This window comes from Thamnophis sirtalis, unplaced genomic scaffold, assembly GCF_051295495.1.
Source record: "Thamnophis sirtalis isolate CommonGarterSnake01/CBP01778 unplaced genomic scaffold, rThaSir2_p1.2 scaffold_14, whole genome shotgun sequence".
In the NCBI taxonomy this organism is placed as follows: domain Eukaryota; kingdom Metazoa; phylum Chordata; class Lepidosauria; order Squamata; family Natricidae; genus Thamnophis; species Thamnophis sirtalis.
Genome location: NW_028261394.1, coordinates 10,453,583 through 10,479,634, shown reverse-complemented (window position 1 = coordinate 10,479,634; position 26,052 = coordinate 10,453,583). Strand labels below are relative to the sequence as shown.

At 42.0% G+C, this 26,052-nt stretch overlaps 2 protein-coding genes across 7 annotated transcripts; one reads left to right on the top strand and one right to left on the bottom strand.

Moving 5' to 3' along the window:
• Nucleotides 1–188: 188 nt before the first annotated feature.
• NUBP2 (NUBP iron-sulfur cluster assembly factor 2, cytosolic) lies at nucleotides 189–14,721 on the bottom strand. 3 transcript variants are annotated; one of them, XM_014051634.2, is made up of 7 exons: nucleotides 14,572–14,721; nucleotides 8,344–8,462; nucleotides 5,758–5,956; nucleotides 4,685–4,839; nucleotides 3,279–3,389; nucleotides 1,429–1,498; nucleotides 189–884 (listed from the first exon to the last, which is right to left on the bottom strand). In XM_014051634.2, exons 1-7 carry the CDS (start codon nucleotides 14,588–14,590, stop codon nucleotides 739–741), a joined length of 819 nt encoding a protein of 272 aa, XP_013907109.2. In that variant the 5' UTR covers nucleotides 14,591–14,721; the 3' UTR covers nucleotides 189–738. The 3 variants fall into 3 exon arrangements, with proteins under 3 accessions (XP_013907109.2, XP_013907112.2, XP_013907110.2); XM_014051637.2 differs by lacking the exon at nucleotides 14,572–14,721 and adding an exon at nucleotides 13,042–13,061; XM_014051635.2 differs by lacking the exon at nucleotides 14,572–14,721 and adding an exon at nucleotides 12,765–12,783.
• On the top strand, nucleotides 11,417–25,861 carry SPSB3 (splA/ryanodine receptor domain and SOCS box containing 3). Of its 4 annotated transcripts, none has more exons than XM_087728902.1 (7): nucleotides 11,417–11,633; nucleotides 19,089–19,237; nucleotides 20,325–20,502; nucleotides 20,923–21,110; nucleotides 22,767–22,869; nucleotides 23,598–23,723; nucleotides 24,346–25,861. In XM_087728902.1, the coding sequence occupies exons 1-7, from the start codon at nucleotides 11,585–11,587 to the stop codon at nucleotides 24,720–24,722; spliced, it is 1,170 nt and encodes a 389-aa protein (XP_087585028.1). In that variant the 5' UTR covers nucleotides 11,417–11,584; the 3' UTR covers nucleotides 24,723–25,861. The 4 variants fall into 4 exon arrangements, with proteins under 4 accessions (XP_087585028.1, XP_087585027.1, XP_087585031.1 ...); XM_087728901.1 differs by having other exon boundaries at nucleotides 20,322–20,502; XM_087728905.1 differs by lacking the exon at nucleotides 11,417–11,633 and adding an exon at nucleotides 15,048–15,197 and having other exon boundaries at nucleotides 20,322–20,502.
• The last annotated feature ends 191 nt before the right edge of the window (nucleotides 25,862–26,052 follow it).

Below are 26,052 nucleotides of genomic sequence, written 5' to 3'. Positions count from 1 at the left end.
AAGGGAAGAAGTCCTCCTGTCGTACAATCTGAATTTGGCACTGTATATATAGGTATACATATATATATATATATATATGTATACCTATATATACAGTGACAAATTCAGATATATAAAACCTTAGACAGCACCAATACAGGTTACTTGTATATGAAAAATAAAAGAGAATACACATGAACAAGCCTTGATTGCAGTTGAAAACAATTTAATAGATAATTCAGTTATTTTTAAAAAAATCCTGAGTCATGATCAATTCTGCACAGCAAAAGAGAATGCCAGCTTTTGAGTTTCACTGATCAATCACTGACATGCACCAATTTTAAAGGCTTCAATGGACGGGGACAGAGGGTAAGATCCCGAATGTAAGCACCCAGTTTTGATGGTCAGTCCATCTGTCTGTCTGTCCCAGAAACATGTATCCAAACAATGCTATTTTCTTATGGGTAAAACAGTACCACATTGGACCAGAGTTCTTCATGGGTGAAACTGAAATAATTGAAGGGCTGACAAAATGAACTGCAGGATAGATCACTCCAAAGCACATGGTGGGCTCCTCGTTTGCCAGGGCAAGTTTGCACCAACAGCCCCTCCAGTGATCATGATTTGCTCCACTGAAGTCCGGTGCTACAGAAGGTTGCTCTCCAAAGGTTGCTTCTCCCACCTCCTGGTCAGATTCATTCCCTTCTGCTTGAGCAATGAGGAGACATTGGCCATTAGGAACTCTACTCGGTTGCTGCCTCAGGAACTACAGGTGGAGGCCTCAGTCAAAAGATGCTTAGCAATATCAGTCAATGCCGAAAAGGCTAAACTCTTGGGAAATTCCTGGAGAAAATCTCCGCCTTCTTCCAAACTTTTGGTGAGTTGTGGATCCAGAGGGACACAGCCTGTTGAAAGGAAAATACCAAAGTGAACAACGCTTTTCTTCCTTCCATCCTCCAAAGGAAAGTTAATGTGTCCCTTTCTTTCATTTCTGATGCCAGGGTTGTTGGTCTACATCTGTTTTCTCGTTGACCTGGTTTAGATATTATTTGCTAAGGTAAGGCTGGGTTTAAGCAAGTTTAAGTGTCTAGAAGAAGGCACGACTAGCAGGGTTTGCAAATTATGCTAAGCAATAAACCACAATGGTTACGTCCATGCAACTTGCCAAGGTAAAACCAAACACACCACATCATCATCATCATCATTATTATTGGTGTGCTGTGTGAACCTAGCAAGTTACATAAAAATACACAAATGGCCCCTTGAAATCTGTATTCCCCCAGCAGCAATTCTAGGAGAAATTGCAAGGCAAAACCGATTGGCAGTCGGTTAAACAATAATGGTGTTGAAGAGACTATGACTGTTTTCCACAGAGGCAACCTTGGATAGTGTGGAGTTTGCAGTTATGTTTGCTAGTTACTAGTTAATATTCAGTGAGCAAATACTCACCCAGAAATGGGACACCTGCATGTTTGGCCAGTTCTTCTCCACCTCCTTTGGAAAAAATATTTGTGCATTCCTGGAAGGATAGAAAACATTTGTTATAAAAGCAGGTGGCGACAAAGGCTCTATTTGCAAGAAGGAAGATGGACGGAAATAGAGGTCACGGCTGCTGGAAAGCAGAACATAGTTTTGCACACGTTCATACAGTTATGGTCTTTCATTTCCTATATGCAAGAAGAGGGCAGCTGCAAAGGACGGTTGGATCCATCCTGTAGGTCACAAGAAGACCCACCAGATACCTTCTCAGAGTTTCCCCAGCAACTGAGAAGTTACTCTGCTGTAGTCCAGTTTAAGTTAAAGCCAAGGATGCCCATCGTTTACAGAGTTCTGCCCATCAAAATACAACTGCAAGTCGAGGATTTAATTTTTCACCTCCTGCTGTTTTTGGAGAGGAAGCTTGGTATAAGGGAGAGGTTAGCAACCTGCAGCTCTGGAGCCGCATGTGGCTCTTTCATCCCTCTGCTGCGGCTCCCTGTCGTCAGTTGGCTCCACAGTTGATAAGGCTTTCTGTTAGGGCAGGTAGAGGAAAAAGGATGTTGCGCTAGGAATCTCTGTGGTGGGGAACCAGACTTCCGGTCAGTTTCAAAACTGAATGGGGGGCTTCCGGTTAGGACCTTTATGGCTCTTTGAGTGTTTGAGGTTGCTTACCCCTGGTGTAGTGGTTAAGGCATCAGGCTATAAACCAGGAGAGATGAATTCTAATCCCCCTTAAGCACAGAGCCAGCTGGGTGATCTTTCACCAGCCACACATTCAATCTTAGAAAGAAAAAGGCAAGGGTAAATCAAATCTTTTCAAAATCTTGAAAAGAAAACTGCAGAGACTTGTTGGGTAGGAGGTCATATTTTCACATTTTTGTCCTGATTAAATTTTTCAGGCCTTCACATCTCTAAGTCAAAAAGCTGCCCGGGATTAAAAGATGCTTCCCCCTAAATATAATTCAGTCTGGTTAAGGGACGGGACAGCAATTAACTATACCCAAGCCCTATTGTGAGCAATTCTATCTTCCCTTCTGCCCTCGGGCTTAGAAATTCTTTAATGTCCCAAAGGTACTTTTTTTTCCAAGAGGCAACTGGACTATATTTTTTTCTTTGAAGATCTTCTGCTTCTCATTCAAGAAGCTTTTTCAGCTCTGACTGGATGGTGGGGAATGGAAGGATTTACACTCCTTTCAGGCAGCTGGTCATTTGCATCCTTTAAGAGGGTCTTTGAAGCATTTGGAGGTTTATCTGTGGCCTCAGGGTCACCTGAGTGATGCTTCTGGTTCCTGTAGTCTGCAATTCCCCCCCCCCCCCCCTGGAAATCCATTCCTACTCCCACACTATTCCAAGCATATTCATCCCAAATTGTATAGCTAAAAGTCTGGAGAGATTCTCAGTCATCCAGGTCATGGTTCTCCTCAAGGTGCTTTTGTTTTTTTCTTTTGAAGATGTTTCGCTTCTCATCCAAGGAGCTTCTTCAGCTGCCTCTTGAAAAAGCCCCCTTGGGACAACCATAACCTGGACGATGGAGAATCTCCATCGACATGTAGCTGCACTAGTTTACTTTACTTTATTGTCATTGCACATGGTACAACGAAATTAAATGCCATCTTTAGTGTACATTATAACTATAAAAATAAAAACACAAACATACATCCTTTGTTTTCTACCTAATTGAAATTGAAAACCCAAAATTGCATTATACCACAGAATTTAATATGGTTTCTGCCCTGGGATAGAAGCTGTTTTTCAGCCTATTTCACTAATTTCTGTAGTTAGATCCACGGGCCAATCCAGGCTTGGCACCCAACTCTCACCGAGCAATGGGGACAAACGAAGCCGCTCATGTTCTCCACAATCCCGAGGACCCGAAGACCGGTTTTCTTGCAGAATGTCAGTTCTCGCCTCACGTCGCCCACTGCCACAGCCTACAGGAAGGAAAGAAAATCAATTAAGGGGGAAAAAACTCTGAAGCATGAACTGCTTTCGTTAGAAATGATCACTCGCCAGCCACCTTTTGCAGCAACAATAGAACGTATCTTCTAAAGGATCATCTTGGAAGTTATCCAGTGTCAAGAATTTGTTGCAGAAATCAAACCCAGAAAGCACACACAGGTAACTGATACAGCAGGATTCATTTAACTTCTCTTTATATATAACACAACACATGATGTATGTATGTATGTGTATACACACACACACACACACACACACACACACACACACATTTTCATACATACATACAATACCAAGAGTGGTTCTTCCAACGTGGTAGAGAGAAGATAAATTTCAGTTCAGAGATGGAGACTAGCTGACTAGTTCTTAGCTTTTGCACAGACTCAGAGCTACAGAGCTAAGCCATGCACAGGCTCCAAAGTGTTTCAGCTCCCATTGGCTGACCTTGTTGCTAAGCCTTATTCCAGTTCATGAATATTCATACTCTGACATCCAGAGGGTGAGCTTTGGAGCACAATGGAATGGCAGAAAGATTATATTCAGCCACTCCAAATGCACCATGGATTATGGAGAGAGGTGGGGTGGGGATGTGGCATTCACTATCGTGTTGGTCAAAATCACCCAGATAACTGCTGGCTTCCCACATTTCATGCAAGTCCATAATTTGTTTGGGGTTGAATCAAGCCAACTAACTGAACCCAGCCAACTGGGGTTCATTGTATCATTCAGTGTTTAGCATGATGGGTTAGTTAGCAGGCAGTGCGTGTGCTGATTTCAGAGACTATCATCCCCTGCCTTGAAATCTCTATACTGCTCTAGCCAATCATCACCCTTTAACTCCATAATCCCTCACGGGATGGAGTCTGGGCAACTGAATGGCGCTATCAGAGTGTTTTAATGGTCAGATGCAGAGTTTTTTTTTCCAGCAGATATATTCTCAGTGGGCCGAGAGAGAGAAATACCTCCCTCTACCTAGGATTGAACTCACAGCCCCACAGAACTTGATGGTGAGGCGAGAGCACCACCTCTAGGCCACCACATCGCTCTGTATGCTGCTGCAGCAGATGTATTGGAAAAAAACCTGGAGGGGTATCCTCTTCAGGTCTTAGTCTTGAGAAACAAAATGCAGAATGTCAAAATCTGGGGAAATCTCCACTTTTGGGTATTCAGGTAAAATGTCCCATTTTCTCTGGGCGCAGGATACTGGTGATGCGACACAAGAGGCCTAGCAGAAGATCCAAAGCCAGTGGCGGTGAGGGCCCGTTACCTGAGGTGTGGTCACTAAAACTGCCCCAAGAGGTTTAAAAGGCCGGAGGGATTCTACTGTGGAGATGTGCTCATCGGAGGTCCCAGGGGGTGTGTCCACAATCAAGAAGTCAAGTTCTCCCCAGGTAACGTCTGCGACGAATTGCTTTATTAAAGCTGTAAAGACACAATAGGCAAACGAGGATCACATACGAGAGTATGAGAGACGCGTCTCCATATTTCTTCACTCAAGTGACACGGGTAGTCCTCGATTTGTGACAGTTCATTTAACGACCAAAGTTACATCATCACTGGAAAAAAAACCTGACTTATGACTATATTTTACACTTAGGACCATTGCAGCATCCCCATGGTTATGTGATCAAAATTCAGATGCTTGGCAACGGATTCATACCGTATTTTTTGGAGTATAAGATGCACCACGATTTTGAAGAGGCAAATTAAAAAAAAAAAATCTGCACTCTGCAGACCTCCCAAAAATGGTCTGTTTTTTGCAAAAATGGGCCCGTTCCCCCCCCCCAAAAGAGCATGCATAGCCCTTAGGAGGCTTGTAGAGTGCTCTTGGGGGTGGGAGCAAAATTAAGCAAAAACCGGCCCATTTTTCGCTCATTTCTGCCTTCCCCAGCACCCAGGAATACTCTGAAAGTCTCCTAAAGACTATGCATGGCCATTTTGGTGAAGGGGGTGGAGTTTTGGGAGGCCAAAAATGCTGTATTCAGTGTATAAGACACACCCAGATTTTCAGTCTCTTTTTTGAGGGGGAAAAGGTGAGTCTTATACTCTGAAAAATACGGTATTTATGACAGTTGCAGTGCCCGGGGTCATGTGATCCCCTTTTGTGACTTTCTAACAAGCAAGGTCAATGGAGAATCCAGATTCACTTAACAACCGTGTTACTAAGTTAACAGCTGCAGGCTTTCGCTGAACAATTTATGTCAAGAAAGATCGCAAAATGATGCAAAACTCACTTAACAAGTGACTCGTTTAGCAATAGAAAATTTGGGCTCAGTTGTGGTCATAGGTCAAGGACTACCCGTACTCGCTTTGGAGGGTGGCAGCTGAAGCATGCCGTACCGTTTTTCTTTGGTCCTCTCCACACCACGGCATCGTCTGGCTTCTCCAGAAGGAAGCCAATGGACATGAGGGCAATGCTTTTGTCCTGGTCCACGAAGACTGGCACCCATCCACTGTCACACTGGTGAACATCTCGGTCCTGCATATTGAGCATGCGAGGGATGCTGGGGCCACACAGGTCCACATCGAGGATCCCGACCTAGAAAAACAAGCAGTCGTGTTCTGAAAGAAAGATCTCACAAGGCAATAATGGTGGCCCAGTGGTTAGAACGCAGTACTGCAGGCTACTTCTGCTGATTGCCAGTTGCCTGCAATTTGACAGTTCGATTCTCATCAGGCTCAAGGTTGACTCAGCCTTCCATCCTTCTGAGGTGGGTAAAATGAGGACTCAGATTGTTGGGGAGCAATATACTGACTCTGCAAAACAGCTTGGAGAGGGCTGTGAAGCACTGTGATGTGGTATATAAGTCTAAGTGCAATTGCTTCCAACCCACAGTTCAGACACTATTGTTGGTCTGCAAGGAGAGCACATGTTTAAAAATAGGTGACTACTGAATGTCTCGAAATGTTGGCATTCTCACTTGAACTCTGGCAAGACTTTGGCCACGTCATTTAATTTAAATCTGGCAATCCCACAGTGTTGAGATTATGTAAACTGTAGTTCCCGGCGAACACTACATGATCTCAACGAGTAGAAAATAAGGAATAGCCTTTTAAAACTCCAGAAGCCAAATCAATCAAGCCAACTAAATCTAGAATTGTCTTTGGTTGGAAAATGTGTGCTGGAGGAAGCAAGGCAGAAGGCCAAACCAAGAAATAACCATGCTCTTCTTCTGAGACGGCTTGAGTGGGAGCTATGAAACAGATGAGTCAAAAGGTACATCCTGCCTATGTAAAGCTCAAAAGGTGGAGCAAATAATCTTATCACGGATATCTCTTGCATTTCACAGATCTCCTGACACAATGTTTACATTTTTTCCTCCACTATACAATAGCTGGCAAACCTAGAGTCCTCCCAATATTAGACCAGCTGCCATCAATCCCAACTAATGCAGCCAATAGCAAAAAACCCTACATCCTGCGGCTCCCTGCTTTGACTCGCATTGGGCATGGATAATCTATCTCTCAGAGGCTATACTTCGTAGGACGTGTCAAATTTTTCAGCTTTTAATTTTCAAACATTAAAGATAAAGGTTTCCCTTGCACATATGTGCTAGTCATTCCCAACTGTAGGGAGCGCTGCTCATCTCCGTTTCAAAGCCGAAGAGCCAGCACTGCCTGAAGAAGTCTCCGTGGTCATGTAGACGGCACGACTCAACGCCAAAGGCGCACGGAACGAACCTTCCCACCAAAGATGGTCCCTATTTTTCTACTTGCATTTTTACCTGCTTTCAAACTACTAGGTTGGCAGAAACTGGGACAAATAACAGGAGCTTACTCCATTATGCAGCGCTAGGGATTCGAACCACCGAACTGCCAACCAGCTCAGAATCTTAGCCACCGCATTCCAAACATTAGGGGTGTTCAAAATTTGTGACATGCCTTGGGGACTGTAAAGATATTTTGGTTTATTTTAATATAATTTGGATGTGCTTGGTAAGTAGCTACATAAATATAATAACTTCTGAATATTATTTTGGTCTCATTTCCTTAGTATCTAAGGTCTGCAGTAGGCGGGGCAGAGTTTTTCCTTTTATTGGGGGATCTGGAGAGCTCAGTTCATTTTTCTACATGATGCCAGGTTTATTTTAGGGCTTTGTATGTTTTCCACTTCAGGACAGCAGGAAACCATGCCACTTATTTTGGCCGATTGAATCAGCACGATCTCTATAGGGGAAGAAAAAAACCAGGACCCAAGTGCAGCTTTAATGCCTCACGGTATCCACCGTGCCTTAGAGGGAGATGATTCTGCAAGAGCAAAATGACTCATGCCATCCGCTTCCTTAAGCCGCCTTCAGTCCAACAGGAAAGAAAGCTTCCTATGTTGGATGTTGAAAACCTTCCGTTTCCCAATCCAACCAGCTGGAGTAGTCATAGCAGAACACAGGGAAACAAATGGTATCAAATCACAGTCTTAGTCTAATAAGCACAGCACCATCAAAGAGGTCAGTAGATCTCCAGGTTTCAGCTAGAAATCCCTTCTTTGCAATACAGCCTACATCAGGTGCGTGTGTGTCTCCAAACTTACTTCAACTCCCAGAATTCCTCAGCCAGCCCTGCTGCAGAATTCTGGGAGTTGAAGTCCAAAAGTCTTAAAAGTTTCAAAGTTTGGAGAGCCCTAGCCTACATCATAGAGCTGGGTGGGCAACCCGCAGCCCTCATTTCTCTTTTTCTGACTCCCCAAAAAGCTTCCTTCTAATCACTAGAAATTCAGAGCAAAACACTGCATGTCAGTGGAATTATGATCATGGTTTTAATAAGGAAATAATTCTAAGTAGGAAACCTTAATGGCTGAACATCTCAGGTTGAATGGCTAAATCTGGAAGCCCCAAGGTTTCTGTGTGGTGGTGATGGGTTAGGGTTAGGGTTGTGGGGGGGAGGAAATGCTTTAACTTTGGCACTGTACTGTCTTGAAATGGCACATACCTTTTTCCCAGCATGCTTGAAAGCCAAAGCCAGTTCAGTGGAGATGGTGCTCTTTCCAACACCCCCTTTCCCTGACAGCACCAGGATTATGTGCTGGACGCCAGCCAAGTTGCCTCGGTCTGCCAGGAACAAGAGAAAATAAGCAGAGACAATTGACATCGGACAGAAAGAGAGAGAGAGAGAAAGAGAGAGAGATGAGGAGCGATCTGGGTTTTGCCAGAATCAAAGGCAACCCAAGCCTTCCTTCCAATTCTGACAACGGACTGGAATGGCATTTTGCAAATCCCTATCATTGTTCCCGTTGGTCAAACTGTGCCCCGATTCAAGGTGTCTGGGGCAAAATAAACTTAAGGTCTTGTCCTTAAACAGGCCAAATTTAAAAAGAAAAAAAGAAGAAGCAGGATTGTGCTTAAGCAAAATCAACCAAGAATCTGGTGCACCCAGAAGAACTTCCAAAAGCAAATGTACTTATCATTACAAGAGCACAAGACTCTGGGCTGTTTTAGCTACTAAGGCTAATAAAACTTCCACTGTGGAAAGGGCAGTAAAATGCTCTTTGTAACGGCAGTGTTTGGGTCCCTAAGATTATTATTTCAAAAGAGATGAAGCTGAAGAGCCATGCTGCAGACTCTAAAACACAAGCCTCTGCAATTCATAAAGCCACTCTTCCCCTATTCCCAAACATCCAGCAGGGCAATGATTTACCAGCCCCAAATACAGTAGATATGGCCACTTTTACATTTCCCAAAGAAGCCAGAAACTGCCAAAGCAACAAAGCTCTTCTGTAAAGAGGTGGTTGCCGAAGTGACAGGAAGTCAAGAATGGAGTCACATCCCACACTAACCTACATGGTTAATTGTGGTTTGACTAAGCTGCAATTGGCTGGATCATACACTGCACTAAGTCAAAGCCAAAGAAAAGTTACCATTTAACCTGAACGAATACAACATTAACAGCCTTACTGAAATGAATCAAAACTTGCACCATGGACTACAATTCCCATCATTCCTGCATGAAAACAGAAGCTGTCACACATCAGCGGGCCACCGAACTGGAAAACTGGTCTAAGATGTGAAGGTGTGCCGTAAGCAATCAAATGCATCTTTTTTTCTCGACGTTCTTTGTAAGTCTAAGAAAAGATAGAACTTCTCCAGGGAGATACCTATTGGTGTGATGTATGTGTGTGCATATACTCTGCTGCATCCCCTAATGAATAGTTCTGAATGTAAACTTGCAAGCCTTATTGTTGGCCAACAACGGAAAGGTCAGTCAGTAACTAGGTTGATGTACAACTTTACCCTACATGGCAACCTCCAGATTTGGGTGTGCAATTCCCAGAATTTCCCATCCGCATGACTTTGCTGGCTAGGAAATTCTGAGACATCTGGATTGTATCAAACTGGGAAAACAATCAAACAACGCAAAATTTTAGATTAGGAAGGCTGCATATCTAACAAAAACATTTAATTCTCTGATTTATCACCCAGACACTCTCTGTATGGGCTACATTTTCACCAAAGCTTGTATGTTTTGACTAAACCACCCAAGGTCAAATGAAAAGAAGTAAATTCCTTGGAACAAGTTCAGAGAACAAGATCAGAGTTCTCTTAAGAGAACTGTTCTCTTAAAATGATGCCCGCTCTACATTTCCTGCTTCTATATATTAAAAGTGTTATAAGCAACATTAGAAAAAAGAAATAAACAGATTAGCTGGGGAAAAAGCAAAAAAGATAAACCTCACAATTCTAAGCACAAGTGGATAGCCAACAAGCTTAACCAGGTTATTGAATTAACCCCGTTTTCAGAGGCTGTATAATGGGCTGGATCATAAACTCACCAGAAAAATTGGGTTTGCAGAATGTATGAAATTATACAAGACTAATCAAAGCTGAAACCATTTCTACAAAGCTGTTGAATGCTGCCTCAGGGCCCGATCTGGTGAAGCAAAAATAAACCCAAGCTCCCTCCCCCTCCTTTTTTAAACCCTAGCTTATTGTGGTGTTTATTAAATATACAACAGAGAGATATGGGATGTATAAACTTAGTAGGGATGCACCTGTGATCAAATGACATATTGTATGTGATGATGGGGTTTTTCTCCCCCCCCCTTTTTTTTCTTCTCCTTTTCCCATTGTTTTTTTTTCTATTGTCATGTGATGTTGTCTTTGTAATAAAAAATAAAATTAAAAAATAAATAAATAAACCCAAGCTGACTGGATCCAAATTCAATTATTTAGATTTTGTTCACACTGAAATCAGTGGCCATTAAGCAACTTACTTCACTGATGTCAGTAGGAACCAAGTTCAGATAATTTGATTTTGATCCAGACCACCCTTAGTGATTTGGAATATATACAAGCAGTCCTCAATTATGACAGCAAATATGCCCAAAATTTATGTTGCTAAGCAAGACAGTTCTTAAGTGACTCTGTCCCATTTTGTGACTTTTCCTGCCACAAGCGTTAAGTCAATCACTACAGTTGTTAAGTTAGTAATGCAGTTGCCAAAAATGTGATTTTTGATCATGTGACCATGGGGATGTTGCAATGGTTGGGTAAAAAAATGGTCATAAGTCACTTTTTTTCAGTGCCAACGTAACTTCGAATGGTCACAAAATGAACTGTTGCAAGTTGAGGACAACCTGTATTACTGATTGCATTGGAATGAATTTCTGAGTAACATTTCAGAGGAAAAGTCAGCCCGTATTGGAAGAATGAAAGTAATTTAATGATGTCTCCCTTAACTGGCATGTTTAAAATCGAAGGTTCATAAATTTACAATTTAGAACCAGCATGCCCAACTCCTCTGCTATCCATATTCACAATTCTCTTTTTTACCAGCTGCAACCGGTAATAATATTTGCAACACTTCCTATATCTGGGGGAAGCCAAGATCCAAGACAACATGTTGATTAGAATTCCATGGCTTCTCAGTCATTGGGCCTTATAATAAAGACTGTGCAAGATGTAAACACCTCTAGTGTGTGATCAGAGAAGGAAAAGGTGAATAAGTATGTAGATGTTGAGTCACCCAGGAATTTCCTGCAATTTAACACGGCTAGGGCTGAAGAACATCATAATAAGTTACTCAGCTGCATTATAAGAGGAAGAAACCATCTCCTGGACAGAGAATTTTGAACACCCCAAAAATGTATTAAGAAAATGAAACCTAGCAAAGGGGACTCCTGAAACTCTGATGGGGGACAAAGATATTGAGTGGACAGCAGGACGTTGGCCCGGAAATGGAATCTTCCATGACATTGGCGGAACTCATCAGAAAATCCACAGAAGGTAATGTTGGGGTAATTTGCCTCTCTTTTTTCTACTACTAAATTCATTGGGACAAAAGTTCAGCTTTCACATTTCTGCCATTCTTTTTTTTTTTAATGGATGTATTGTCATCCAAAGAGAATGCCTTGATTAGGACTTTTTTGTCAATAGGGAAACAAGAAAACAATATTCAACAACAAAAGTCAGCTAGTGATAGTACAAGATGTCCTTGATTTACGATCATTGGTTTAGTGAGTTACAATGGTGCTGAAAAAAGTGACTTATGATGGATCCCTGGTCATTCTCATGTGATTATGACCTTCTCAACTGGCTTTTGATAAGCAAAGTTAATGGGGAAGGTGACAGGAGGTTGCAAATCATGGTCACCTAACAAAAGGATATGCAGTGACATGATGCCTCACTTAATGACCACAAATGTTTCAGTCCCTATTGTGCTCATATGTCAAGGACTACTGTATTAATATATGAACAGCACATTGACGTATCATATTTTGATCCCAATGTTCATTTAAAAACTTATGCCTCTATGGAGTGGTGGGGTGGCAGAATCACCAAAGAGAAGTGGAGAATTTTTTTCCAGACTTTTTAAATTATATATTTCTTGGTGGTATTAAGAGCTTGGGATCCACCAGCATCATATCTCAAAATCACCAGCTAGAAAAATGTTCCATTATCCCGTTGCTGAAATTGTTGCCAAATTCCACTAGCACAATCTGGAGATCCATATGGACCACATCCAGACTGATGGATAAATAAACAATGTAAGCAACATATACACTTAAGCAAAATATTAGGCATGAAATGTGATAATGAATACCAATAGAGAATATTTGTAACTCGGGGTTGAACTGTGGAGTCTAATGAACAATTAAAATAAAAACATGCATTTTAATTTCATTTACATTATGCCTTAATGAATTCTATTTCTCATGTAGTCCTATAAAGAAAATCTCAAATAGATAACGAATTATTGCAGGAACAGCTGTCTAGCTTAAGGCTATAACTGAAACTCAGAAATAAATGCATGGCATCTGTGCTTGAAATGCTTATGCCATCTGGTCTCTCTCCCGATTTTCCCCGGCTTCCACTCCAATTAATCACATAGGTTTCAATTTAATTAAATATACTCACATTTGTTATGTCACTATTGGTATAATGGATTTAAGTGATGACAGTATCTGGAATTCGGTGAGATTAGATTTTTCACTTGGCCATTAGACTTATAGCAGCACTGCTCAGCGGTTCCAATACATCAGTTACCTGATCAGAAAAACCTGGCTCACCGAGTGTTATTGTTTGATCACTTATTGTCTATTGAAAATAACTGCTAAAAAATGAGTTATGACTATTTCTTTTGTTTCAAAGTTAAGAATGGTAGAGGTTTGCCTCTTAGGGGCTTCATTCTCACCTTTAATTCTCCTATTGGTTACATCACCTTGCCAATGAATAATTTCCTGTACTCTCCTGTAGAAAACTCAGGGAGTATTAGTGTTTGCAGTCTCTCAGAAGTTAAGCATCCCTGCATCAAGGCAAAACTTTAGGAAATAGAAACATCAGTCATTCCTGTAGATGCTTCTCCTAAGCAAGAATGTACTGTTTTCCAATGGTTTTCATTTCATGCAACTGCAAAATATTTTGATCTGTTATTCTTATTTTAAAAAAAGCTTTTATTTATCTACTGTGGATATAACCAAGACATATTATTAACACCATCGATAGAGTAAATATTGGTTTGTCCAGATTTATATCCCAGGAATCTCGTGTGTGTGTGTGTGTGTGTGTGTGTGTGTGTGTGGTTTAAGCAGGTGCCATAGGTATTACAAATGAGTCAGAAGAGGTTCCAGCCATTTAAAAGATATAATTGAGCTTCCCAGTTCAATTTCATTTTCTCCCAGTCATCTCTGTGCGACTGGATTGCCATGTGGTTGGTTGTAGTTTCATACAGAGACACATACAAAGGCAATTTGATATTGTGATCAGGAAGGAAGGGCAGACAGGTTGATTACAGTGATTGTGTAAGTATACCACAGCAACCCAAAAAAGGAAAAAAAAAGGTCTAAATCTGGAATAAAGGCCAAAGGGCTGAATCATGTATCTAACATGTAACCTTCCCTCAAGGAAACACAAGAATTGTGTTAAAGTATTGTTCTACATCAAAAACAAAAAATACAACCAATACTTTTAAATGTACTAATATTTTTAACCTTGGCAACTTTGTGTTTTAAAAATCTTTGCTTTAAAAGTTTTTAACGTTGGCCACTTTAAAAATATACGGGCTTTAACACCTACGTCCTAAGAGTTGTCAAGATTGAAAAACACACTGCACGTATGCAATACAGGCAGTCCTCGATTTACGATAGTTCATTTAGTGACCGGTCAACAGTTACAGCAGCACTGAAAAAAAGTGATGCATGACGGGATTTTCCCACCAGGGATGCAGTTTCCCCACGGTCACATGATCAAAATTCAGTCGGACACGACTTCGCAACTAACAACAACCACAAACACATTAAAAGACCATAACCGTCAGCGACACCGGTCTGGGTCAACCCACCCGCTTGGCGACCAGAACCCGGGTTCGCAGCCCACGCTCAACCCAACTGAGGCCTGACACGCGTGTTTGGCTTCAGCTTGTCGTGTGAATGGGGAAACCGCTTTTCCCCTACTGAGGGGGCAACCCCTGGTTCATCCCACCGCCCGACTCCGAGGGTCCGAGCCTTCGTCTGAGGGGATCCCCGGAAGGTTTCCCTCTCCAGGGCGGCGGGTTGGAGGACGACAGAGGAGGGAGAGGGGAAGCGTGAACGCCACAGGCCGACATTCATCGTGGTGGTGGGGAATCTTTTCCCCTCATGAGGCAAGAACTTCACCTGTTGAACTTCCCTCATTGGAACCTCCCCCCCCCCCAACAACAACTAGGCACCTTCCCTCACGCACTCACCCTCCTCCCCCTTCTCCATGTTGCTTCCGTTCGCCTTCCCTCAACGGGTGGAGTGACACAGCCGTTGTCTAATCAGGCCTCCCTCCTGAATGACCGCCCCCTTTTTTTTTACACCAATAAAGGAAGGCTACCGCGAACGGGTGCGCCCGCCTTTCGACTCCATTCGCGGACGAGTGACGGCCTCAAAAGGCGATTGGAAGAAAGGAGACGCTAGGGGCGGGACCGAGTCTCCCTTTCTCAGCCAATCAGCTTTTATTTAATTCCCCGAAGAAGCCCGCTTTCCTCTTCTTTTTTGCGAGGCAACTCCGGCAAGGCGAAAGAGAGCAAGAGAGAAGGGGCGGGATGAGGGTATGTGTGACGTCACTGAAGGCGCCGCCCACGCGCCGCTGGGGAAGCCAATGAGAGCCCGAGATGCGGGGCGTCTCGCGCGCGTCTTCCTCTCGCGGCCGCGGAGGGAGGAGGAGCGAGACTGAAGCAACGAACGCCCGTCCCACCCCCACCCCTCAAAGGAAGCGGGACGCGGAAGCCTCTCGCGAGGGACGTGCCCAATGGGAGGAGAGCGCGAGGACGGCTCCGCCCCTTCCCCGCGCGAGAAGGGGAGGGGCGGATGCTGCGCGATGACGCAGGTAGGAGGTGGATGCGGAGGGAGGGGAGAAGGCCGCGTAGCGCGGATTTGAGGGTGAACGGAAAGACGGGATCCTGGGCGGAGGGTTTCCCCCCCTCCGGGGAAGTCGGCCCCAGTTTGGGAACACACCGCGCTGTCCTCGGAGAGACGGGGGAGGCCGACGGGGGGGTCGCTCGCCTCTGAGGTAAACGGAGCCTGCGGCCTACCCGATATTCAGTTAACAGTCAAAGCTCTTTTAAAGCGTCTTTCGCAAAGCTTGCTGGGAAATTTTCGCACGGGGTGCTGGGTAAATGAGGCTCCTTCAGGCTTCCCTGAGGTGGGAAATCTTCGGACCCGGTTAAGGGGAAAGGAAGGGCGGTCTTCTCGGAAGGCCCCGCGGCTGTCTAGCCTCCTGAGTGCCCTCGCCTCTCCCCATACTTTAATTTAAACCTAGTTCCGTCGGGCGGGAGGGAGGACGTCCTTCCTGAACTCGCCTAATCCTTGGTGACCTGAATTGGCCCCTTCCTTCCTTCCTTCCTTTCTTTTTCCTCTTTTCTTTCTTTTCTATCTCCTTACTTTCTTTCCTTTCTTTCTTTCTTTCTTTCTTTCTTTCTTTTTTTCTTTCTTATGCTTCTCCCCTCCCCACCTTCTTTCTCATTGGGTTACTACTATTCCTCATTCTATGGGACAATTACCTCAATTTTATTAATTTATGTATTAAGTCATATTGTATCTTACCCTACAACTATTGTATTTTACCCTACCCTTAGTTTAAATTCTTGATATAAGATTTTATTGTCGATATTGTGTTGGCTGGCACCTTGTGCTTTGAGGTGGCCTATATAGGCTGATCAAAGCTATCATTTTAAACTGCATTTAATACCAACTTTAAAGCATATTTTATTCCAAATTCATTTTAAATTGTATTTTATCTCAATTCCATTTTAAATTGTTTTTCTCATATTCTAGTAACAATTTGTGTCAAGAAGTCCGCACTTTGGTATGGCCCAAAGGCTAATAATAAAGTAAAGTAAATTGGACGCTGCTCTTCCATCCCCTGGCTTCTCAGATTGTATATATTGTGTACAATATATTGTATCTATTGTATATATAGTTGTATAACACAAAAAGAGGCAGCCCCCCCCCCCCCGAGAAGTGGGCTGAAATGCTAACCTTAAAAGTTAGTTAAGGTTTTAATTTAATACTCAAGGTGCTACTTGCCACCTATAAAGCCCTTCATGGTAGTGGATCTGGGTACTTGAGAGACCGCCTACTGCCGATCACCTCCACACGACCCATTAGATCTCATCGTTTAGGCCTCCTCCGAGTTCCATCCGCTGGCCAATGCCGACTGGCCACCATGCGGAGGAGAGCCTTCTCGGTGGTAGCCCCGACCCAATGGAACGATCTCCCCGTGGAGCTTCGTACCCTCACCATCCTCCAGACCTTCCGCACAGCCCTTAGAATCTGGCTATCCCGTCAGGCCTGGGGCTAAAGATTGTAACCCGCCCAAATGGTATGAATGTTGCGTTTTAATCATGTACTGTCTTATATGTAAAAGTCTGTTTTCCCCCCCTTCCTTCGGATTGTGAGCCGCCCTGAGTCCCCCCAGGGAAAAGGGCGGCATACAAATAAACAATCTAATCTAATCTTCCAAGTACGTGATGGCCTTTTTAGTAGCCTGCTTCAACAGAGCATGTGGATTTTAATAAAAAAAAAAGTTGGGCTGGGAAGCCTGACCTACCCTTGGAAATGATTTTTCATGGATAGTTTAGTGTGGACTTGGCCAGGGATGAGGGAGGAAAAAGGCTGTTAGGATTCTGTCTCTCAATATTGCTTTCCAAGATTTTTGGGGGGGAAACGTGGGATGGAGATGGTATGAAATAGTTTGAGCTGATAACTCTGGTAGTTTGTTATTCTATTTCCAAAGAAAGTAATCTGAAAGAGACCTTGGAGGTCTTCTAGTCCGCCCCCCTGCTCAAGGAGGAAACCTATACCATTTCAGACAAGTGGCTGTCCAATATCATTTTGAGGACTCCCAGGGTTGGATATGTGCTTAGATATGTGCTTGATTCTTGTTTTCACATTTTCACTGTTAAAGCTACTTCATATTCTACTTTTAATTTACAAGTTCTCTACTGCTAGGTTTGAAACAAGTTGAGAAAATACTGCCTTTCAAATGAGGACTAAAACAAATAAATAAACCCTGTATTTTGTAAACAGAAGTTTTGTTTGCAGTTGGTGGTGACTATGTTTTCTGCAGCAAATATATTCAAACCTGGCCGATATCCATTCTTTTGTATTTTTTGGCATATGGAAGTCATTGTTGATGGCGGTTACAGAAATAAAAATGCAGTTATCAAAGAAAATATGCTGTACATCTGTTCAGCTCCAAAACACAGAAGCACCGAAAGATTCCCTCGCCCAGCTTATCACCTAGTATTGTTATGGGGAAAAAAATGGGAGGAAGGAGTGGTATGCACTCCTTAAGCTCCTAAAGGAAGGGTGAAATATTTTTAAAAAGATACTAAACTAAGGCATACTTTTGTTTTGAAATAAGAGGAAAATTGTCATATCCTTAATAGTTTTCGTGTTTGTTCTGTGATGGTAAACCTTGTGTAGGAGGAGACTTCTTGCTTTCTTGACTAAGGTTGATGTCTATCTTTTGACATTCTAAAGGCGTGCTAGTTAGATTATAAATCTGGATAAACTGAAATACTGATTTTAGAATTATCAAAAATTTTATTCTTATATCTTTTCTTTCCCCATTCATATTCAAGCTTTTTCATTTTGATTATGTGTTTTCTAACATTGAAAAGCAGTTTTGGGATTAACTGATTCAAATATTAAACAATTGATGCCTTTGAATTTGCTTTAGTATACTTAGATTGCTGTTTGTGTTCATTTTCTGTTTGGGCACCTCCTTCTCCCACCCTACTATTTAAAACTACTGCCTTCAGATACACTGGAATGTTTGCAGTAATCTCCTAAGGCAGAGCTAAGTTGTTGAGCTGTCAAGCAGAATTTATTGGATCACTCATTTGAGTCACTTTAATCATAAGGTTTGCTATTCATTACATGATGCTTGTGTTAGGCAGATCTAGGAATATTAAGTATTAAGTACTCATTAGCTTAAGTAACATTTAGGTCTCTAATCATTGTGAATTGGGTGGAAGTGAGGAGTCCTAGAAAACGTAAAAATTAGTAAGTTATGGGAGCGTTTCTATACATCCAAAAATGGTTAGGGTGACCCATGTCACTGCTACTATGGACTGAGAAGAGAAAAGAGATGCTTTGAAACTTTGAATTGGATTGATTGAGCTCTGAAATAGATGGGGGGGATATTGTAATAAGCTGGACATTAATACATATCAGGAGGTACACATGGTCATTTCCCTGCTTACTGAATCAGTGATTGATCCAATGTCCTTAACAAATATTTAAGTCCAACTTATTTAAGAACAGCGGTCTCATTTCCTGCCTTTGTATATTTGATGGCTTCTCTTCTACTAAATAAGAATTTTGATGGAAGGGAAAAGAAATAATCTGAGGGCTTAAAACATTGTGGATTATTTCAAGCCAGTTTGGAAACAGTCAGTATTCTAGACTCTTTTCTGTTCCGGTGGTTTTGATCTCATTCATCTTGGCCAAAGATTATTGACTGTCATACTTCCTATGCTTTTTTTGTGGTGGAGTGCATTTTCCTCCTTTAAGTCTAGTGTGATAAAATTGGCACTAGCTGATAAGTGGAGAGTCAATTGTTTTTCCTATGTATATAGTTTACTATCGTCTCTCTTTCTCGGCACAAAATATACCTTAATATGTAATGTTTTCTGAAGGGAAAAAAATGTTGCACATTGAGACGATTCCTTTGAAGAGGGCATTGTGAGTAAGATATTGCTTTGCCTTCCAGATTACCTCTCCAAAGAGGCCATGGCGCGACGTATGCGCAATAGTAGAGCTTGGCGCTATGTTCTGAGTGGAGTGCGGCGAGAATCAGATTCCCGGACTTTTACAACGACTTCTGGAACCCATGGCTGGTCATCTGACACTGATGGGCAGGTGAAATTTGTTTGTTTTCTGCAAGACTACCTAAGATATAATTCCATTGGGACACTCAATACTTTCATCAGATTCTTGTTGTAAATTCTGACAGATTGTACATTCATACAATGCACTGAACCCAGAGACCATGTACAGTGCTCAGAATGCATGTTAGTGCACATGTAGTGTTTGCCAGGAATATATTAACTTCAACACATTGGTTTTTGGATTCAGTGCTGCAGCTGTAGAAGCCTAGGAAAATATGCAACACCCTTTTTTGGATCTCTATAGCTTTAGTTGATAACTAGGTTGGAATTGAATCGAACCTAGAAAGGCTTAATGTGTTATGCCAGGTAAAGTAAAGAAGTATACCTGAGAAACTGAATTGCTGGGTTCAGTACTTTTTACTTAAAAAAAAAAACAATGGAAGAAGCTAACTAGAACATGAAAGTTCTTTTATGGCTTGTTAACAATGCCATCCTAATTTGGTTGCGTGGCTTCTTCCTTTTGAATAAATAGTGAAAAAAAATTTTAATGGAAGAAGCTGTAAATTTGTACAAACCATGGAAGGAAACAAGTTGCTCTTGCTGATAGAATTATGCCTGAACGTAACTAGTACAAAGACAGCTTGAATAAAATATTTGCCAGGTGCTCTTAACAGTTGTATGTTCTAGTCCTGGATAAAATAATGTGGTATATCTTCTACTTTTTTCTTTAAAAAAGAACAATGATTAAACTCTATTTTTTTAAAAAAATGTATAAATGTATCTAGTGTTATGATTGTTTTATATGCTTGATTATCAAACGTGTGTTTAACACTTCCTTAAGCCAATCTTCATAGAATCAAATATTTATGCTATAATTAACTCCTTGATTAATCCTGGAGTTCATTAAAGCCAGTTACCTTAAATTTGGCAGAATTAAATTTGATCCTAGTCAGCCTCAGAAAGATCGTCTAGAAATTAAAGACATGGGCATAAACATAGAATTATGTGACATCCAGAGCATGTGAACCTTAAAACTTTCCCCAGGGACCCCTGTTATTGCTAAATGTTTTCTTAGAATAAGAGGAAAATATACCTATTCTTTCTTCTTTCTCTAGCAGCACAGCGACTCTGATTCAGAATCAGAATTTCCTTCTCAGTTGCCTTCCATCCCCACAGCCATACCTGTGACAGGAGAGTCTTACTGCAACTGTGAGAACCAGAACGAAACTCCGTATTGCTCTAACTTCCACATGGCTCATCGGATGAAGGATTGCCAGTGTGGAGAGGAAGATGATTGTGAGAAAGCTTCTGTATTCTTTCTTTTGTTGTCTTGTTGATCCTTTCAGTTTCCACTGAGCTATAGGTGTATACATATATATTTGGAAAGTGATGCAAATGCACAGGGAGAACATTTTGGGGGAATAGAAATCTTGCCCAGTTTTTGCTATAATATGTGCTGCGGTATATCTAGGGATGTATTTATAATTTTAGCAACTAAATCAGTGCCTTTCAAACTTGGCCACTTTCAGACGTATGGGAGAATTCTGGGGGTTGAAATCCACACATCTTTAAACCATCCTTGACAAGACATTTGAAGTAGACTTTTTAAAAAAAAATTCTTCAACTAGGAGCAAATTGACAAGCATAACTTGAGGTGAAATGGTTGGAGGTGTTCCCCATTCACACTACTTTTCTTCTCCATGTCTTTCTCCAAAGATTTTGACTGGGTATGGGATGAATTGAACAAATCGGCAAATACTCTCTTGACTTGTGACAATCGTAAGGTAAATTTCCACATGGATTACAGTTGTGGTACTGCTGCCATCCGGGGGAACAAGGAACTAGCAGAGGGTCAGCACTTCTGGGAAATCAAGATGACATCACCCGTCTATGGCACTGACATGGTATGTTGGATAAAACCTGACAATAGGTACTGGAACCAGTTTTTTAAAAATCCAATAAGATTCATCCATAATTACATTTCAGTAGTTTCTGTCACTGGGAGTTGGCAGCATTTACATTGAATACATCATGGGTAGTTGCAATAGCACTGTTTGTTGTCTTTAATTTTTGTTTTTTGAGACCTATTTTGCTCCACCAGATCCTAACAGTTTGTATCCAATTTTTCTTTTTAAAAAATGCTGTCAAATATCACAGAGGATGATCAAGTATCAACACAGCCACTATCTTGCTGGAAAAAGCGCCAAATGCTACCAATATAGGAGAGTGATATGAGGTTGAGAACTTTTGAACAATCTCACCTAGAGTCCTCACAAGTTTTTCCATATAGTGTCTTTGTTGTCTGGATGTGGCAGCGTTGTTGGAGGAGAAAATAGTCCATGGAGCCTTTTTGGTACATGGAAGATTTTGAGGTTTAAATTCTGGTATTTCTAGCGAAAGAAACAGATGATAAGTCTTAGAACAGAATAGTACTGAATTAGATACCTAAATAAATCTGCTTCGTACAAGGCACTAACCCATAGATTGTGATTTTTAAACCTCCAGAGATTGGGCTCGTATAGCATGGTTTGCCAAAAATCACAAAGAATACACGAGCATGCCCAACTTACAATGACAGCCTGTCAGTTCCAGTTGCAGTCATTAGGTGAATCATCATGGGTTATTAATTATGCCACGTGACTTTGACTCGTGACTTCCTGCTGGCTTTGCCATTGATTTTGCTGCTTGGAAATCAGCTGTTGAAAGATACAAAGAGAGATCACAGGACCTTAGGCTCCTGTGACTGTTGTAAAGGTGTGCCAAGTGCCAAACACCTACAATCCTGTGGCCATAAGGCTATGCCATGGTTCTAATTCAGTGCTGTCTTGTCTTTGAGCAGTCACTAAATCAGGGCTCTGGAGCCGCATGTGGCTCTTTCATCCCTCTCCGGCATCTCCCTTGTCACCAGTCTGCTCCATAACTGATAGGGCTTTTGGTTAGGACAAGTAGAGGAAAAAGGACGCGGCACTAGAAGGAGACTCTAAAGTGGGGGAACTGGACTTCCGGTCGGCAGAGGAAAAAGGACGCCATGCTAGGAGGAGAATCAATGTTGCGGGAACCAGACTTTCGGTCGGCTCCAGAATTGAATGGGGATCTTCCAGTTAGGACCTTTGTGACTCTGACTGTTTAAGGTTGCTGACCCCTGCACTAAACGAATGGTTGTTAGGTAAAGGTAAAGGTTCCCCCACATATGCGTGCTAGTCGTTTCTGGCTCTAGGGGACGGTGCTCATCTCCGTTTCAAAGCCGAAGAGCCAGCACTGTCTGAAGATGTCTTGTGACTGGCATGACTCAATGCCGAAGGCGCACAGAATGCCATTACCTTTCCACCGAAGGTGGTCCCTATTTTTCTACATGCATTTTTTACGTGCTTTCAAACTGCTAGGTTGGTAGAAGTTGGGACAAGTAACGGGAGCAATATGCGGCGCTAGGAATTCGAACCGCTGAACTGCCGACCTTCTGATTGATAAGCTCAGCATCTTAACCACTGGAGCCACTGCGGTTGTTACATAAGGAGTAATATTTGATCACTTTCGTGTTTCTTCCATCCGACTCCCTCTAGATGGTGGGGATTGGAACATCAGATGTGAACCTCGATAAATTCCGTCACACATTCTGTAGCCTGTTGGGAAAAGATGAAGACAGCTGGGGTCTTTCCTACACAGGTAATAACAGCAAAGGTTTCATTTATTTATATCTGGATTTGTAATTTACAGGTGAATGTTTGCAGCTTATGCCTGAATACAAGAACTATTTTTCCTAAAGTTTTGTGTGGATGTAGCTGTCCTTTGTAATGTCTGATTTGCAAATATTGTTCAGTTAACGTTAGAGAGCATTTTCTGGCATCCACAGAGAAAGTTTATTCCTCTTTATTAGAGAATGGCGATGGCAAATCATATACACAATCTCAAAATTGATTTTGGAATTCAAACATTGTAATTTCAGAAATATTTGAGGAAGCATTCTAGGCCTTGGGACTAAAGGAGAAAAAAATTCCAAATTATTTGAACTGGACACTTCATTAAATATTCAGCTTATTTTTAGGAAACATTTTTAAATATCTAAAATGCCGTCAGGTAGAAATCATGCCAGGTTTGTTTTTTGTGGATCTAGGAAATAGATCAATGGCTAAACATTGGAAGGGGGGAGAGATGACTATTTTGGTGAAACATTAATAAAAACTTTGAAAGGAAATGGGATTGTTTTAGAAGACAATGGACTTTGCTAGAGGAGTTTAGGTAAGCAGATAACTATCTGAGGAGAATCTTGTTTTGCCTCTTGCATTACAAACTTTCTTAAACAAAAAGTTCGATGAACGCTATAGGGTCCTTTTTACCTTTGCAGAAATTAGAAACCTATCATGTTATAATTGCAAATGTCCCTTTCTCCGTAGGACTCCTCCAGCACAAGGGGGAACGGAGCAATTTTTCAACAAGGTTTGGTCAGGGCTCCATCATTGGGGTGCATCTGGACACATGGCATGGAACTTTAACCTTTTTCAAAAACAGGAAATGTATAGGTAAGGTGGAAGAGGCCAGATGTGTTTTTTAACTAGCGAAATATGGAAATATATGGATAAAATTTATGGGAGGATCTCTAAAAGGCAACAGATTGTTTTCCATTCCAAAATCAGACTTTATTTTAATAGGAGAGAAGGCCATCTTGAGGTACCGCTACCTGGAAAGGACCATTTACTTGTTGAAAACTAACCTGTATAGCATAATGTAGAGTAAACTAGGAGAGAATCATCATTTTAACAAACCAATTTAACAGATTGGTTGTGGGAAGGTGACTCTGATGGAGATAAAGGCCTCTTAAATAGCAAATAAGTTTTTACACATGCATAAAATGACAATTTATAAGTTGTCTGCTTGGTTATTGGATTTGTTCATGGCATTCGTATAGCTTCCAAGGAAGACTATAAAAACTGCCTGGTCAATTTTCACTATTGGGTCCATAGAAAAAGACAACCATGCAGCTGTCATGTATTTGTGGCCTAAAGTGGAAGATGTCATTGTAGAAATGCTAAAAGGAATAAAGGAAGTGCAACCTTTACCCCCAGACAGTCTCTGTGTTATCTCCCCACCCCACCCCATGTCTGCCTGTTAACCTTGGACTTCTTTGCTGACTTTGTGACTCAGGTGTGGCTGCCACCAAGCTCCAGAACAAGAGAGTGTTCCCGATGGTGTGCTCGACTGCAGCCAAAAGTAGCATGAAAATCATCCGCTCCTGTGCTACCCCCACCTCTCTGCAATACCTCTGCTGCTACCGTCTCCGCCAGCTGCTTCCTGACTACGTGGACACGCTGGAGGTGCTTCCCCTCCCTCCAGGACTCAAGCAGATTTTGCACAACAGATTGGGCTGGGTGTTGAGCATGAACTGTGGCTCGCTCCAGTCCTCCTCCTCCTCCTCTTCCTCCTCCTCCTCCTCTTCTACCTCCTCAGGAAGCGATTCAGACAGCTCTTGTGGCTCAGACGCTGAGGCACGCCATCGGAAGAGATGCAGGTGGAGGACTTAATTTATTCCCCCCCCCCTCGAAAGACATTGTTGTCATGAAGGATAAGCCGTTCCCTCAGTGTTACCGAGTGACATTCTACCTTCCTGATTGTGTCCTGTTTGAACACTAAAGCCCGTTTCAACTTACCATTAAAGAGACAAAGCCGTTTCCACAGCTTCATTTTACCACGTGGCCAGCGAGGTCACCAACACTGGTTTGCCACGTTTCCCGGAACAAGTCGTTCGAAAGGCCAGGCTTCTGGCAGCCCAGTGTATCAATAAGTAATCCTTCCTGCAGCCAAAGGAATGCTTAGGGACACCTCAGAAGCTACCACATGTGCTATGTGAATTGCAGTAGAGGGCTGCCAGAGTTTCGGAGCCAAGGAGCAAAGCAGTCTTTCCAGAGCCAAAGGGCTCTCCTCCATTCTCAGTGCTTTGGTATTCAGAAGAGAACGTTAAACCTTTTGACAGCGTAAGTGGTATCATGTGAGGCCTGCAACTCTTCAACCTTCTTTGCATGTCTTATTACTTCTCCTGTATTGAACTATACCCAAAAGAATTAAAACATATATACAGACTTTGATCAGTGATGATAGGCTAGTTCGTCAACCTTGCTGTCCTCTTGTCTACAGAAAATTCTAATCAGGTTTCCCTCATTATCTTAATTATCTGATTCAAATGTAATACCAGGCTAGTAGTTGGAATTATGTGGATGAACCTCAACTCTGGATGCTCCTGCTTTCTTCTGGATCTTGAGTCCTACATTTCCTCTCTTCACAGCCAGCTGTAATTTACTTATTTAAAGGTATTCACATCCCATGTATATTTCCTGGGGAGGTAAGTTTAAATATTCAAATTCTTCCTTTAATCTATGTCATTAAAAATAACTGCAAGGATACGTACTGGTGGGGCATTTTGCAGTTTCAAAAACCTGTATTGGTATGGTCTTTTCCCTAATGATTACTTATGTGGGTAGCCATGTGGGTAGCCAGAAAAGGCTCTCTTGATATTTTTAATGTATGGATAAGCACAAGGGCAATTACATTCCCTTCAGTTTCTCCTATGCTTAATACAAATGATAAAGTATGGTCCATTGTGAAAGGAGGTGTATGAAGGGAACAAAGCTGCATCGTTTTGTAATAAATCATGGATTAGTATTAATTTCTGGATTTAATCACTGATTTGGCAGTATAATAGATTCCCTTCTGACTCCCTGGTGTCGTCTGATTAAATGAAAGCAAAATACAGAGCTTTCGTTTCACGGAATTGATTACTTAACTGGATTAAGATTGCACTAAAATAAGGGATTCGGTGTTCCTTTTTTAAAAAATAAGATGCTGCAGTTAAAATAT

Excerpts from the sequence above, each read along its gene's own strand:
- SPSB3 (XM_087728901.1), top strand. The coding sequence starts at position 11,585 with ATGGAATCTTCCATGACATTGGCGGAACTCATCAGAAAATCCACAGAA. Across the intron at positions 21,111-22,766 it reads CCGTCTATGGCACTGACATG|ATGGTGGGGATTGGAACATC; the intron begins GTATGTTGGATA and ends GACTCCCTCTAG. Across the intron at positions 22,870-23,597 it reads CTGGGGTCTTTCCTACACAG|GACTCCTCCAGCACAAGGGG; the intron begins GTAATAACAGCA and ends CTTTCTCCGTAG.
- NUBP2 (XM_014051634.2), bottom strand. Across the intron at positions 5,957-8,343 it reads TCAAGCATGCTGGGAAAAAG|GTCGGGATCCTCGATGTGGA; the intron begins GTATGTGCCATT and ends TTGTTTTTCTAG. Across the intron at positions 1,499-3,278 it reads TCGTTTGTCCCCATTGCTCG|GAATGCACAAATATTTTTTC; the intron begins GTGAGAGTTGGG and ends CTATCCTTCCAG.